The sequence below is a fragment of the Plectropomus leopardus genome, chromosome 9 (genome assembly GCF_026936395.1).
Source record: "Plectropomus leopardus strain MGB_pleo_1.0 chromosome 9, ASM2693639v1, whole genome shotgun sequence".
Taxonomy (NCBI): domain Eukaryota; kingdom Metazoa; phylum Chordata; class Actinopteri; order Perciformes; family Serranidae; genus Plectropomus; species Plectropomus leopardus.
The window spans coordinates 15,135,775-15,150,999 of record NC_142184.1 but is presented as its reverse complement, the minus strand read 5'-3'; the positions used below and the strand labels follow the sequence as shown (position 1 = coordinate 15,150,999).

Here is a 15,225-nt window from a genome sequence, read left to right as displayed (position 1 = left end):
CATCCCTGTGCAAGCTGATCCATGAGGCCCTGAGACTTTTTTATGTGTGGCTGCCCTGTTTGGTTGCAGTGAAATGTCAGATGCATTAGTAGGATTCTCGCTTCACCACTTCAAGGAGAACCATCTAGTGGACTAATGCAATACGGCTACCCATTACCCCAAGCCGAGACTGGAGTGATGGTCAGCCCGTATTGATCTCTTGTGTTTTTTTCTATTCTTCTTTTTTTATTTTAGCTCTACTTTCTCTCTTCCTGTTTAGGCACTGTTCCACTGTGCACCTTCATCCTGGCTCCAGGTGAAGCTGGCAGAGATTAATCTTGTTTGTATTTTTCTGTGTCTGTCTGGATTCAGGCCAGAGCGATGGAGTTCAGTTTTCCCATTTGATAAAAAGACTCGCATTTGAGGAAAACCTCCCACAAAGTATCACTGTGGAATTGATTGCAGTGAGTTGCCAACACGATGCATTCTTAGATCTAGTCTGAGCTGTGAAAGGGGGAGAAAAAAATCAGCCAGTTAAGTATTACACTCATATTTAGCAGTCTGAGAGGACTGGGGAGGAAGCCTGATGCATCTGCAAACACCATAAAAATAGAGCACGATACTTCTGCATGACCCTTCGGCATTGCCAAGTCCCAGACCGTCAGTGGAAGGGCACACAGATGTAGAATATGAATGTCAGCCGCATGTCAGCCCATTTTGATGTGCTCCCATGTGTTCAGACGGGGAGACTGGAGAGAGCGGGTCTGCCTTTTGACTGCTGAGGTGATAAATATAATTGCAGCATTATGGATGCCCTGGAGATTTGGGTTTGGAGGGTGTTCAGTAGGCGGGTGGGGGGTCGAATCCATCAAGAGCCTCTAATTTAAAAGGATTTGTATTTCACTAAGCAAAATGGCGAAGCTAGATTCCTCGCCTTGGAGTGCATTTTCAGAACCAAGGGCATTGAGGATGAATAATTGAAGCAGTTAATGCAGTGCATGACCTATGGCACTCAGACAGATAAGCAGAGAACTTTCCAAGGGCCTGATGAATTTAGCCATCATGATCATTTAGCTGCCTTTGATATATTAATCAAATGTGGAGCAGAGGGTAGGGGTTCACAATACATATATAGTTTTGATATTATGTTGTAGGATCATAGGTAAATGAATAAAGTGAAACTAAAATGTCAGTGTCAAAACCCCATTTCTATTGCAGGCAGACATCTAAAAGAAGTCCCCTTCCATTCAAAAATCTATATTGTTATGTCCCCTAAAATGTCTGAACAGTGGTGTGTCTAAACTGTTTTTTACTGGGGTGACCCAAGTGGGGAACTGACTTATGCAGGGTTGACATAAAGTATGACCTGAGTTGCTGCAGGCCAACACATCAGCGTAGCTTTAATTGACGATTTTTGTCTTCACTAACCATACCTACTTTAATTACTTACAATGCAGTGTCTTACGTTCCTGTTTATAGTTTTGTTTAAAAAATAAATAGATCTACCAATCACAACACAACAGTGTCACACCACACAAATGTAAAATAAAGTTTCTATACTTCATTAAAGAAATTGTTCCTCCAAAGGTAAATAGTACAATAGCAAGTATAAGGTGCCAACAAAATTAAAGTGCCCAAAAAATTTAATAAATAAGCCTGTGTAAACAAACTTTTATAAGGGAACTGGATACAGCGTTGGAGGCTGGGCCCCGTAAATCCCTGTGAGAGTTGTCCTGCGGCTCTCGAGGCCAAAAATCTTGTTTTCTGTGGTATAAAATTACCTGAATCTTTCGTATTATAGCCAATAGAGCAAGCGCACATTAGACTTCAGCAGCGGAGCGTCTAACTTCTGGTTTAGCCTTTCACTAACTTGAATGGTAATAAAAATTATGCAATTGTGTGGCTCTTAAATGCTTTTGAAATGCTGTCAGACAGAATCAATTAAATCCCGATAGTGAAACAAGTCATTTTGTGGGGTTGTATCCACTGATTTGCAGACGTCTTTTTCTCAAAGTAAGTCCATTGGAAGGAGTCTGTTTGAGCCTGTTGGCATCACATGATACAGCAGACCGAGAAACTGTAATTCCAAATTTGGCCACTATTTCAAATGGGTTTGAAGCCTGGCATTGTTCCTGGGAGCACGGGCCAAATCTAGAATTCCTCAGTGAGAGTAGATCTACGTTTTTTGTTTTTGTTGTTGTTGTTTTGTGTGTTTTTAACTCTTATGAGGGAAAACCATTTTAAACTAAATATTAGTTTGACTATCAGTTTATGCTTTTTAACATGTCTGGAGGGGGATTTAAACAGTCTTTGGGTTATGCTTGAAACAAATTAGTTTGTTTTACTTGTTGTCTGTCTACATCAAAACTGTAAAACTGTACATAGCTGTATAAGAACAACCGCGCACATTTTCAGACAGCCTCCCCTGGAAAATATTCATAGTGTTGGTGTGTAGGTTGTACACACAAAAAGTGCCAGAAATAGTTGTGTAACAAACAAAACTTGACCTCCTTCACCCCAGTGTGAAGTGGGTGTGAATGTAAAACTGTCTATTTCGGTATGCTATAGACACACATTTCTGCCGATGTTTATCTGACGTCAGAAAGGTGTGTGTGGGAGGGTTTCCGAAGGTGTTGACCATCCGACAAGCAGTTTTGATGTATACTGGTGCCTCAAGTGGCAGCCAGAATGTACAGTATCACTATACAATCCTATTTCGAAGAAAAGACTACGGGCTGGAGTACAACACTCTCTTCTTCCAGAGCCTGACACTTATCCGTCTCACATCACACATCTCCAGCTAAGACAGACATGCAGCTATTCTTTAAACCCACTGTTTGAGTCGAGGACTCTTTCAAGTCCACACAGTGCCTTCCAGTGACAGGTGAAGGCGTGCCGACCCACAGCACAGCACTCTGGAGGTGCAGATACCATACTTGCATTTCCATCATGCCTGACTAACTGACTGACTAACTGACCATCTGACTGACTGGCAGATGAGAGATTCTGCAGGCATTCAATAATTTAGCCACCCCTGCATGACTGCCAGCCCGCAGCCTTTAGGGCAGCCTTAAGCCCGCAGTGTGTTCAGCTCTTTGCTCTCTCTCTCTCTCTGAAGATGGGATCTACTCCAAATGCTTCTTATCTTCATCAGTGGCTCCTGTGGTCTCTGTCTGTATTATTGACTGTTGTGACCTATAATATGTCTCTGCTCAAGACTGTTATACCATTATAAGGCTTCACACAAGCCCGCAGGGTTTTTTTTTGTCATGGAGTTAATGCATTTTCATGAGACTTAAGTTCTCAGTGGAAAAAAAGAGATTTTTTTTTCCTCTGTGGAATTAATGCATGTGTGATGAGTCTACCTACCTGCAGACTTACAACCCTGGAACTGAAAGGTGCCGCTAATACACCATAGTCAGATATTATACAGTGCTAGAGTTTCCTAAAACAGAAACCTAGAAGTACGGTGTCAAACTGTGGGCTTTCTGGCTCAAATCAACTGAAATCTCAGTTCTAAAACAGAGCTTTAGTGTTGTCCCTTAGAGACCCACATCACTAGCTGCTCTGCAAAAATGACACCAAGGCACGTTTCACATACCACAAACCCTTAAGCAACAGCTAGGCCATTTACGGGATCTCCATTTTTATGTTTAGTCCACTTAGGGAGGAAAACAGCAGCCATCCCAGAGGTCTTTTGGCACATACAAAATGTTTTCTCGCAGCGAGAAATATGCCCAAATCTTCCTGCTGATACTTGAAAAATGGATAGTTAGGAAGAGTTCAGCAGTTGTCATTTTTCCATCTTCTGCCTTTAGAAATGCCACAGTAAACCGTGACTGGAAATGTGTGATCTGCCAGCTAAAAGCTGTTTATATCAAAGTAATGAGCCTGAGGAGACTGGCAATTAGGAGATTCCTTCCATTTCTCTGTCTACTCAGGGAAACTCAAACTGAAAGGTTATTGGGTAGGCTATTAAAATGCTTGAGTGGAGGAAATTTTAATTGGTTTGGGTAGAGTTTTGCTGTTGACTCAGGACACTGCTGCCTCACATCCAGGCCTATAGAAGTTCTTTCGCGCAGGTGATCATATTATCTGTTTATCCAAAGTATCTCAAAGGTTAGCTTGTCCTCGGCACCTGTAATTACCACAACAGACTGAAGCAAAACTCATTTTATTTATTTATTTATTTTTTATGAAAGATATAAATTTTATTTTCCAGCCGATAATGAGCTGTTGAATAAAACCCCTGTAGACAACAATACCGAGCAAACTGCTATAAGCCTATTGTGATAATTTACTGTGCCAAATACAGTATGTAGCGGCTCTTTAGCAACACACGGAAGCAGCAATCAACACCCTTCGTCCTGTACAAACTCATTAGTGGTGACCTGTCTGAGAATGATTTATTGTCAGTATTAATATCCTCTTTGTTTGTTATTGCCGCCTGTGCTATCTGATTGGTTCAGGGTCCAACAAGAGATGTTTGATAACGACTTTAAATGAAAAGTCAATGGCAAGCTGTTGGATTTTCTCAAATCCATAATATGAAATCTGTAGCTTTATGTCCCTGTTGGTGTGGATTATTGGATTTGTTATAGCAGATATGTTTATAACTCTCTCTGTGAAATGACTCTGGCGCTTGGTCGGGAGGTGCAGTTTGACTGTTATATTGCATGCTGCTGTGGTTTTCAGATCATTGCCAAAATGTAAATGTAAACACTGTAAGACGATCATTTAGCCTCTATAGTAGGCATGACAGCACCATTAAAATCTCACTATTGTGTTCAGATGTTTACCCATTTCTATATGGAGGAGATTTCCATAGGAGAAAAAAAGCAGCGATTGTGACCCCAGGCTTTCGTGTGTGTATGTGTGTGCGTGTAAAAGTGAGTGAATGAGCTCATCCCAGAGGCCTTATCATTTCTTACTCTTCTCCCATTAAAAAAAGGTGGAATCTGTATCGCCCAGTCTTTGAAAATTCCTCACAACCCCAAGCTGGAGGATTATGACAAAGCCATCCAACAACTGCTGGAAACGCACCACTCGCGGGCAGTCATCATCTTTGCCAGCGAAGAAGACATACGGTGAGCAGTGCACCCATGTTGTTCAGGCGTGTTGATGGCTTGCCATGTTGAGGTCTTTAATCTTTGAGTAGCAGCTCCTGAAGACAGGCTAGAGGTACCGATTTACCATGCGTACGGGATGTCTGTTACACAAACATACCTCCAACAACACAAACACAATCGTGCCTCAGAGGAGAAATGGGAATACAGATCACAACAAAGCAACACAGAGATATTGTTTCATTTACAATGCCCCATGGGAAATATTTATGTAAAGAAACAAAGAATCAAACATTTAGTATCTGTAAATTCAGGATGAATGCAAGGGAAATGTAATAGATGAGTGGGAGACATGGAGATTATTGACTTTAACTCCCTGTGTTTCTCTTTAAATCAGACAAAAATAACATCTTTGCTTAACATAAAACACAAAGTAATAGTTCTTTTTCTTCTCACCTTTAATGAGATAAACTTAATAACTACACATGGCAGAGCTGTAAAGTCCAAACAACTCGACTTAAAGCTAGATGTGTGTAATATATATTAGATCGCACACACCTCTTGAGCTCTCTCCTAATTCACACACGGGTGTCCTTGCAGGGGAGTTCTCAATGCCACCAAGAGGGCCAATCAGGTGGGCCATTTCCTGTGGATTGGATCCGACAGCTGGGGGGCCAAGAGCAGCCCGATCCACCAGCTCGAGGATGTGGCGGTGGGAGCAGTCACTATACTGCCCAAACGCTCCTCCATTGCAGGTACACACAGACACTCACTGCACGCTTCACCACATGCTGTGTAACTGTATTGTTTTTTTTTTCTGTTGTACTGTTTTGTTGGGAGTAATTGCCTTTTCTCGTATCCCAGAATCAAAATTTCTGTGACAAACACCTTCAATAATTGTTTCTCTGTGAAACAAGCTGTGAACACAACAAGGACATATTATCCCCTTTAAAGAGACAGTTCACCCAAAATCAGTAATAAATATTTTTCCTATTATCTGTAGTGTTATTTAGCAATCTAGATTGTTTTGTCGTGAGTTGCTGGAGTGAGCGTTGGAGATATCGACTGTAGAGATGTCTGCCTTTTCTCAAGTATAACTGAACTAGATGGTACTCGGCTTACGGTGCTCAAAGTGCAGAAAATATACATTTGAAAAACTGAATAGCAATGTCTGTTTACAGAAATCGTGACCCGGTTGATCAAAATGATCCACAGACCTCTTTGTGAGCAGTTTCTTGTAGGAACTGTTTTCTTTCTACTGAATTACACCTACCTAGCTCACCTAGTATCACTGAGCTAGCTAACACTACAGCTTAACTGAGGAGGAAGCCATTAATGTTTGCATCTTGTGCTGTCATGTGCATGAGTCACTTGTCCATGAGTAGATGCACATGATCATGGACTGCATAAATAATGGACGTAGCTACCAATTGTCATATTATACCCTCAAGTTTGGTGTTCTGTCATCACGATCTTGTTTTTTTGAAGCCAGAAGTGACCATATTCGGGCAAAAGGCTGGCACTGTGAAAGCTGTGGACACTAGCAGACAGCCTCACTCAAAGCAGCCCGCCCCTAAATATGCTTAACTTCTGGCGTTAGTAGTATATAAACGGTTGAGTTATAAAATTAATTCACCCCTTGTACAGTTGTCAAGAATGTTGAGGTTAGCTATAGAGACGAAAAAAAAATCAAACATATTTATTTCTGCTGTAAAGTTGGGCATTTTAACATGTGTATCTATGTGGATTTGCTCTATTTTGGAGCCAGTTTCAAGTGGCTATTTGAACTACAGTTTTTGACACTTTTGCATTGGCTTCATTTTTCTGCCTCGGAGGTTGCCGCTTGATAGTGATACAGTGTAGTTTCAGTAGAAAGAAAATAGTTCCTGCATTAAAATGCTCACAACAGCATGTGTAGATTATATTGATAAAGCGGGTTATGATTTTTAGGAGGAGATGTTGTTGAGTTTTTCAAATCTATTTTTTTTTGTGGTTTGAGCACCACAAGCGTGGTGAGTGCCATTTAGTTCCATTATATTCAAGAGAAGGCAGACATCTCTACAGCCAATATCTCCAACACTTGGCAACTCACAACAAAACAACCTATGCTGATAAATAGCACTGCAGGTAAGATAAAAATGTGTACTTTTAATTTTGGGGTGAACTGTAACTTTAAAATCAACACAAACTATTATTACTTTGTAAAGTTGATACGGTGAATGTTTTGCATATAAGCATTCATTTAGAGTTTTGGTTGTGAGATATATAGAGATTATGTTAGCTGCTGTTCACAAGCTTCTTGTTGACAGTGGAATAATTGGAGCTTGTTTGTTAAAAAGGTTGCCTGCTACATCTGTATCAGCTTGGCCAGTATCAATGCAGATCGTTAAACTACAACAGTGAGGTACAAGTTGCTAAAATGCTCCATAGAGCTGAGAGGAACTGCAGATCCAAGTGATAATTCTCTGTGGGTTCATCACTTCAAACGACCTCTTTCACATTACACATACATCTTGGTGCACCCACATTCCCCTCTGCCTCATCTGTTTCTACATTTCTCACAGTGACTTTGGACGATCCTCAGAGAACGAGTGTGACCTTGTTGTTGCATTTGGCCGTGGGTTGTACATGACCAGACTAAAGTCAGTTTGGACAAATTGGCCACTCTGTAGATTTTATTAGATACTGGAACCAATAAATTTAAGCGGTGTCACCTTTTGCTGTCATCGCAGATATATTTATCAGTGTAGTTTTACTTATTTGCTTTATCTCCAATTTCAGCCTGTTGTCTGTGGGGAAATAGTTATGTTTGGGCTCTGCTGTATCGCTGTTGATTAAGTGATGAGTCTGAAAAAAACTTTACTTTAGTTTATGATATTGAGCATTGATCGTATTAACATTTTCTGAGAGTTGATCTCTCTTTAAAATTGTGTGCAACATTCAGAGCATGTCTATGATTCAGAGTATTTAGCGCTATAGCGCCGAAAGAGCTAACAGTGGTAATGTGGGGTGCAGTGTTAAATTCATTATTAAACTAAGACGAAAGATGTATGTCACCATCCTTTTTTTCTATGACAAAGACAAGACGCCAACAAGTATAAAAAAAGCTTGCCAGTGACACACACAAAAAAAGAAATGCATGTTTCATATATCTAAAATGTGACTTAGCCTTTTTGTCTGATGACTAAATCAAAAATAGCTGCCAGAATTAAAACACTGTTGAGGGGTGGGGCGCGTATCAGGGATTATGTTTGCGGGATCATGCCGTGAGTTGGTATGGCTTTATCAGTTGTAGCCTAAACGTTTTATGAGCGCAGTACAGAGTGTCAGCGATTAGCTAGTCAGGGAGATACACACACAGGGACTCACATGCACTAACATGCACACATGGTTAGCATTGTAACCACAACAAAGGACAGAGAAGCTCAGATTACAACACACACAGATAGAACGTGACCTCATTCTCTGGTCACGATGCCATTATTCTGTTTTATCTTTACACAGCAAATAGCTGATTGCTGCTATAATAATGCTCTGAATGTTGCACACAGTTCCTTTAAAGTTCACCCACAAGAAAAAGGGCAAAGTTTTGCTGTACAATGCCTGTACAAACTCTCTACAGAAATAGAATATTCACAGCATGTACCATCTATTTTAAGTTATGTCCAGTGTCACAATGCTGATAACCACCCGTCATTACAATTGAGGAAATTTGAAAGTCTGCGTTTTTATGAAGCTTCCCGTAATTAGGGGAGGTCTAGCCAGGACAAATGTACACTCTGGAGGCAGCAAGAATATTATTAATCCCCCATGCATCATTGATTGTCTTTTGAAAAGAAAATCAGCTGAGTCATTGAGCTCTGATTAGCAATTATCATCTCTACCCACGACTCATCTGATATGACTGGAGAACGGAGAGTGGAGACACAGACAGAGAGACTTTATAATGTGAATTCCAAATTATTCTCACGACAGAAAATTGTGAAACAAAAAGTTAAAAATAAAATAAAATAAAATACAGAAAATAAAATACAAATCTAATGGAGAAGTTTTGTCCCCATTCAGTTCCTTGACCCACATTGGGTGGTAAAGTTGCACAAACAAGAGAAAAAAAATTCAGCATACAAGCCATTTTTTTCTTTTGTTGCAGCAAGCAAATTACCTTTCCTCAGGCTAACGATTCATTATCAGAATAAAGCTGATTCTAATGCTTCATACAGGCACCTAATCCCTGTTGAAATAAGTGTTAAGATAATACATCATGCCTTCAGTCCATTTCTATAGTAATGGATTTAATGAAAGGAAGAAAACCTGTTCAGCACCTGCAGGACCTTGCAGCCAGAGGCAACAGGCTGCGGCACCACTTACATTCCCTGCGTTATTTATTATGCATCCTGTTTTTTAATTAATGTAATTTCCTAGATGAAAGAGGTGATTAAAGTTCCATAGGGCTGGAGAGGAAGAGGAACCACACTGGTCAAATTTTGATGAAGTGGCTTGCTGGTGCGCTTCCAACACCTAGCGGCCACCAGCACAGCACCACCGCCGCCACCACCTCAACGACACTGCTGCAGCAAGTTTCACTTCATTTCCTCCAGGTTGATAATTGGTCCGGAACTGAGCCCTTCTCCTCTTTCCTCTTTTTCCAGGGTTTGATGAATACTTCACCGGGCTCACCCTCGAGAACAACCGCAGAAACGTGTGGTTTGCTGAGTTCTGGGAGGAAAACTTTGACTGCAGGCTCCTCAGTGCCTCGAAGCGAGAGGATACAAGCCGTAAATGCACAGGTACATGACTATCTGACATGAACATTTCTGTTCTACACTAATAGACGATGCATATTTTCACCCTCCCTTGTCAGGCTGACGTGACCTTTTTTTCGCATTAGAAGCTGCACATTGACTGTTGAAGTTTTAATTCAACCCCTCTTGTCTGCTACGCAACCAGAGAGTCTAACACCAGGTGTTTCTACCCAGCGGGTGCAGGACAGGTCGAGTTTATTATTAGAATAATAATGCACCACGTGTCTTAGTCATACTACAGTTACAGACCGTCTGCTCCTGTGGCTAATGTCCTGTAACTCTTAAATCCCATATTCCCTCTCTTCCCCCTTAACCCAGTCACCTTGACGGCTCAGCAGAGTCGTGCAGTGTGTACTAACCACACAGAGCCAGAGTACACTTTATTTAGGCTGGAAATTACAGGCAAATGACAGAGAGCTAAGTGAATGCCCCTGTTCTGCTTTATTACCATCTTTGTGGTAGCATTAATGATAGTGTTGTTAACAGTGATGCATTCTCGTGTTACCTAAACTCTGCCTGTCAACGGTGTGACAGGCATTGCACTGCATTCATTATCTATGAGGATGATGCCTGCGATGTGGGATGCTGTATTAATCTTGCTCGCATACGTGATGACGGTAATGGCAGTGTGACACAAATTACTGTTTGCTGAAGGATTTTGTTTCCTTTATAATCTCCTGTTTGGCGTCTTTTATCATGCGTCAAAGACAGAAGACGCACGTCCACTCAGTCAGCCCCACAAACCCTCTGTAAAATGCCTGTAAATGTCTTTTATCTTCTTCGGCTATACAACTGTCTCTATATCCTCTTTTTTTTTTTTTTCCTTTATACATTGAGTCGAGGTGATATTTATGAATGTTATACGCAAATGGGAGGCATTTGCATTCAGAGGCTCACCGTTTAGCAGCCTATGCAGAGTTCCGAAAAAGCAAAAAGGTTCTGTGTGGGATGAAATGTATGTTAAGTTCTGTGAAACGGCTTGAAATGTCAGCACAGATTGCATTTGACCTCCTTCAGTTTGTGCACATTCTGATATGTGTCCTTTTAACATCCTCTGCCCCTCCACTGAGCTCTCCATGTGAGCTATGAGCAGCTCTCACTGAGGAGAAAATTGTCTTTTAGTATTCAGTTATTTCCTTAATAGTGCTTTTTTGTTGGAGCTTGAATATTGAAATTATGATGATAATGATGATGATCATGATGATTGGGATGATTATTTTTAAAAGTAGTATTTTTGTTGTTATAGTTTTCATTTAATCTTTGAAACCGGGAGAATGAAAATAGCCAATTCACTGTGTAACAAAAACAAATCTGGCAGAGGTTGTACATTACGTATTCAAGCTGAGTATCAGCAGCATGAGGCAAAACCTTTACAGCAGCTCATAGTGAAAGGGCAGTGCACTGGGAGGAGGATATAAAAGAGCAGGAAACCACTGAAGAAGAGTGTGTTGCTAAAGTTCATGGTGAGCTTCATCACCTTGACGATGGGACAAGTGAGGTCTGTCCTTAGCAGTCTATTACTTTGTAATACACCGCAGTAATTCAATCGTAGCCTGCTGTATTTGTCTCACAGCTCAGCTTGATATTTTCCACTTGGGAATTAAATGTGTCTTCTTATGCACTCTGCCACATTGTCCCTTTCGGTGTAATTCCCGCAAAATCACAATTGAAGTCACAGGCAGAAAATGGGGAATGGAGGAATAAAAATGGAGCTGGGGATGATAGGGAGTGCTGAGAGGAGGTAATGTCTGTCGGCTTGTGGTGTATTCGCCTGTAAGTCCTCTTCTCTCCTTCTCTTCCCTCAGGCCAGGAGCGCATCGGGATGGACTCCAAGTATGAGCAGGAAGGGAAGGTGCAGTTTGTGATTGACGCAGTGTATGCCATGGCCCACGCTCTCCACAACATGCAGAGGGACTTATGTCCTGATCATCCTGGCGTTTGTCCACAAATGGAGTCTGCCGAGGGAAAGACTCTGCTGAAGTACATCCGAAACACCAGCTTCAACGGTGAGTGACACATTGTAAAAGTCATCAGACTCTTACAGAATTTGTGGAAAAGATAAGTGAAACTGATTATTTTATAACTTCATGCCAAGTTTTGGAAGATAGTTTTAATGGAATAATCTCAAGATGAGAATAATATACTTGACAAAAAAAAGTATGATCACTGACGTATGAATAAACTACCTAGAAACAAAATGAGATAATAAGTTTCCTAACAAATTAGTTTAAAAGACTCAACTACTTTGGTTAAACATACGGTGCAGGAATTGTTAGTTTTACTGTTTGTAAACAGTATCAACCAGAGAATGTGAAAGTGAAAGCCAACACCAGCTTTACCCTCGTTTTGGAACCAGCTTTGTCCGGTTGGCGTTTTGCCTCACTATATTTGCCTTTTCTTGGCACTATGCTTGTGATTTTCGTAGCTTCCACTTAAATGTGTGGAACAGTCTGGCACCTGGTTGTTCCTTTGTTATTGTACCGACCTCACCTGCACCCTGTCCCCAGAGCAAAATAAGAGGAAAATAAGAAAATATAGGTAGAGGACAGGGCCTCAGCAGGTATAATGCCACACACTTCTACTGGGTCACAAGTGATGTTTAAGAGGATTACTTGTATGTGAGTCCATACATTTTTTTCAAGAAATTCCTGCATAGTATACCTTAAAAGAAAATGTTCACCACTGTGGGAAATACACTTATTATTAGTGATACTTAGATAAGCAGATTGATGCCACTCTCATCTCATGTTTGTACACTAAATATAAAGGTACAGCCATCAGCAGGTTAGCTTACCACAAAAAACATTGCATGGCTTACCCATAAAGCTCCATAATTAATACATTATATCTTGTTTCTTTAATCTGTACAAAAACAAAATATGAAAACGGTATGTGGTTTTAAGTGGGGCTAGGTACCATTTCTTGACTGGAGGCAGTTAAGCAGAGATGTATGCTGTGTCCTAATTCAAATACTTATGTTACTACAGATGTATTCCACTGTGTAGATTATGTATTTACTTGCATATTGTGAGAATTTTGACAGAGTGGTGTTTTCTATAATCAAACGGCTGTTGGGCACTTACCAGAAGTGGCAATGGCAACATTTGATTGTATTTCTTCTTTTAACGGCAAATTGCAACTTGACGCGGCATTAACGCCAACATTTGACTGTGATTGTCGCCCGCCAAAATATCTGCTGGCTTGTGTGCTTGTTCACCGGAGCAACCGCGACAGCTGCAGCTTCACCCATTGCCATTTTTACAAGTGGAAATTAGTGGTCCCTTCCCTCTGCTTAGTGTTGCCAACATGGCAACTCTCTGACTAGATTCTGTGTCTGTTTATTCTGACTTTATTTCTAAAAAGTGACTAGCCACAAACTTGGAAAATTATTCAGGTCATCAGAGGAAAGAGAGAAATAGATTGTATTGTGATTTATTCCCATGAATGCAGCTCAGTGCAACCCCCCCCCCCTCCAGGTGTATAAAAGGGCAGAGGGAGAGGAGACATGAGAAAAGACAAGGGGACAGCATTCCATTTTTCACTCTACTGTTATTTTCTAGGTATTACACACATACAGGCCTGAAATACAGATACGCACTGTGACGGACAAAAACCCACAACAATCTGTTTTTCCCTTACCTGTTTAAGTAGCACAACCGAGGTAGCACACTCCGTTGTTCTGCTCCATCTGTGCACATACATTCTCACACACATCCCCATACATGTGGCCACTCACCAGACGCTGTAGGCTCACCTGTTTGGGGTCGACTGGCGAAACAGAGCTGAACTATTTCTGCAATTAACTAGAGTGCTCCCTAGCTTGTAATGCTGGCTATATGGCATGTCCAGGGGGAGGGGCTAAGAGTCACCAATTTTTTTTTGACTACACCATAATTTTTCACATTTGTGAGGAGTCTGTGGAAGAACCCCATGACATGCACAAACTGAATTTACACACATAAATTAGTGGAGAGATTTCAGAGGGCTGCCTATGGACAGGCACCCCTAGCAGTTGGGGATTCGGTGCTCAGCTCAAGTGTTCAGGGGCATGAACTGGCACCTCTCCAGCTACCAGTTCACACTCCGTGTTTGGAAATGCGAGTGCTCTTTGGTGCTCTATAGTGCCACAGCTCTCATGCCATTCAGATGTTTTGTTGAGGATTTTTCTGTTAAATCTAATTCAGCAAATCTTTAATGCTTCCATGAATGCATAATGATGTAACTAATATGTAAATTAGCATATGATGTCATCTGGTGACTTTCAACAAGTTTTGGAGCTATTGCTGGCTAATTTTATTTGGAAAATAGTTGGCATCACTTCCTCTGCTTAGTAGTCAAAGTAAATCATACTTGGACTCATAGTGCACCGCATTTTGTCACAGTGTGAATCAGTTATGCACTCAAAATAGTGAGTGTAAGTACATAAGAATGTGAATTAAGACAAAGCACCAGTCGAGGACATAACCGCCCGTACAGCAAATTTTTGTTAACCAATAGTTATTTTGTATGAATTTAAAAAACAACATAGATTAAGAGGTGCTGGCTGGCTGATTTTTGAATCCTTAAATCGAGTCAGGCTAGTTGTCTCCCCCTGTGTCCAGTCTTTATGCTTAGCTAATTGTCTCCTGACACCAGAGTGGATAGAGTGACATCGATCTTCTCATCTGATTCTCAGCAAGAAAGCAAATCAGCATAATTCCAAAATACCTAACAATTACTCTAAACTCGCAGGCCCACATCAAATAGCCTCAATTATGCACATTTTAGATGGTAACTATAGCACTTTAATGTTGGAATTAAGCTCAAAATATAGATGACCCAGACAGGATTTAGTCTGGCATGGATCTTCTCATCGTTCTTGGCAGGAAAGCAAATCAGAGTATTTCTTAAAATGTCAAAAAACTTTATCCTCCAAGTATTTACTCAAAGCTGCTGTGTCCACACCAATCCGCAGTGTCAATTTAAAAAGCAATCTAGGGAAAAACAAAACTGTGGACATAAGAGCCAGAGTCATCTCAGTTTCAGACCATAAAAAGTAGGCAAATGGGTAATAAGTCAATACCATTCCCTCTGTTTTATGCACCATAATGCAGTTTCTTGTGGGCTGGCTACAGTATAAATTTACATTCAATTTTTATTCACTGCTCAAAGCCCCAAAACATTTTTCTGGATCTGAGTGATATTTTGAGCCAATATGATTTATTATGGGTCTGCCAGAACTTGAACCTCTACATTATTCAGCCCTGTGCAGAGAGTGATGGGGAAGATACTTAACAATTAATGGCAAATAGCTATTAATGACAACCGCTCTGAAATGCAGAAGTGATTGTAGGGAGAGAGCCAAATGGGAGATGAGTTTAAAACAAGAGAAACCTTTG

At 40.8% G+C, this 15,225-nt stretch overlaps 1 protein-coding gene across 3 annotated transcripts in view; it reads left to right on the top strand.

Moving 5' to 3' along the window:
• The window catches only part of LOC121947349 (metabotropic glutamate receptor 7-like), a 186,410-nt gene that overhangs the window by 103,246 nt on the left and 67,939 nt on the right, over positions 1–15,225 (top strand). For all 3 annotated transcript variants that reach the window (XM_088082060.1, XM_088082059.1, XM_042492355.2), the window contains 4 exons: positions 4,931–5,066; positions 5,646–5,800; positions 9,695–9,832; positions 11,653–11,853. In XM_088082060.1, coding sequence (XP_087938186.1) covers positions 4,931–5,066; positions 5,646–5,800; positions 9,695–9,832; positions 11,653–11,853 — 630 coding nt within the window. The remainder of the gene's footprint in view (positions 1–4,930; positions 5,067–5,645; positions 5,801–9,694; positions 9,833–11,652; positions 11,854–15,225) is intronic.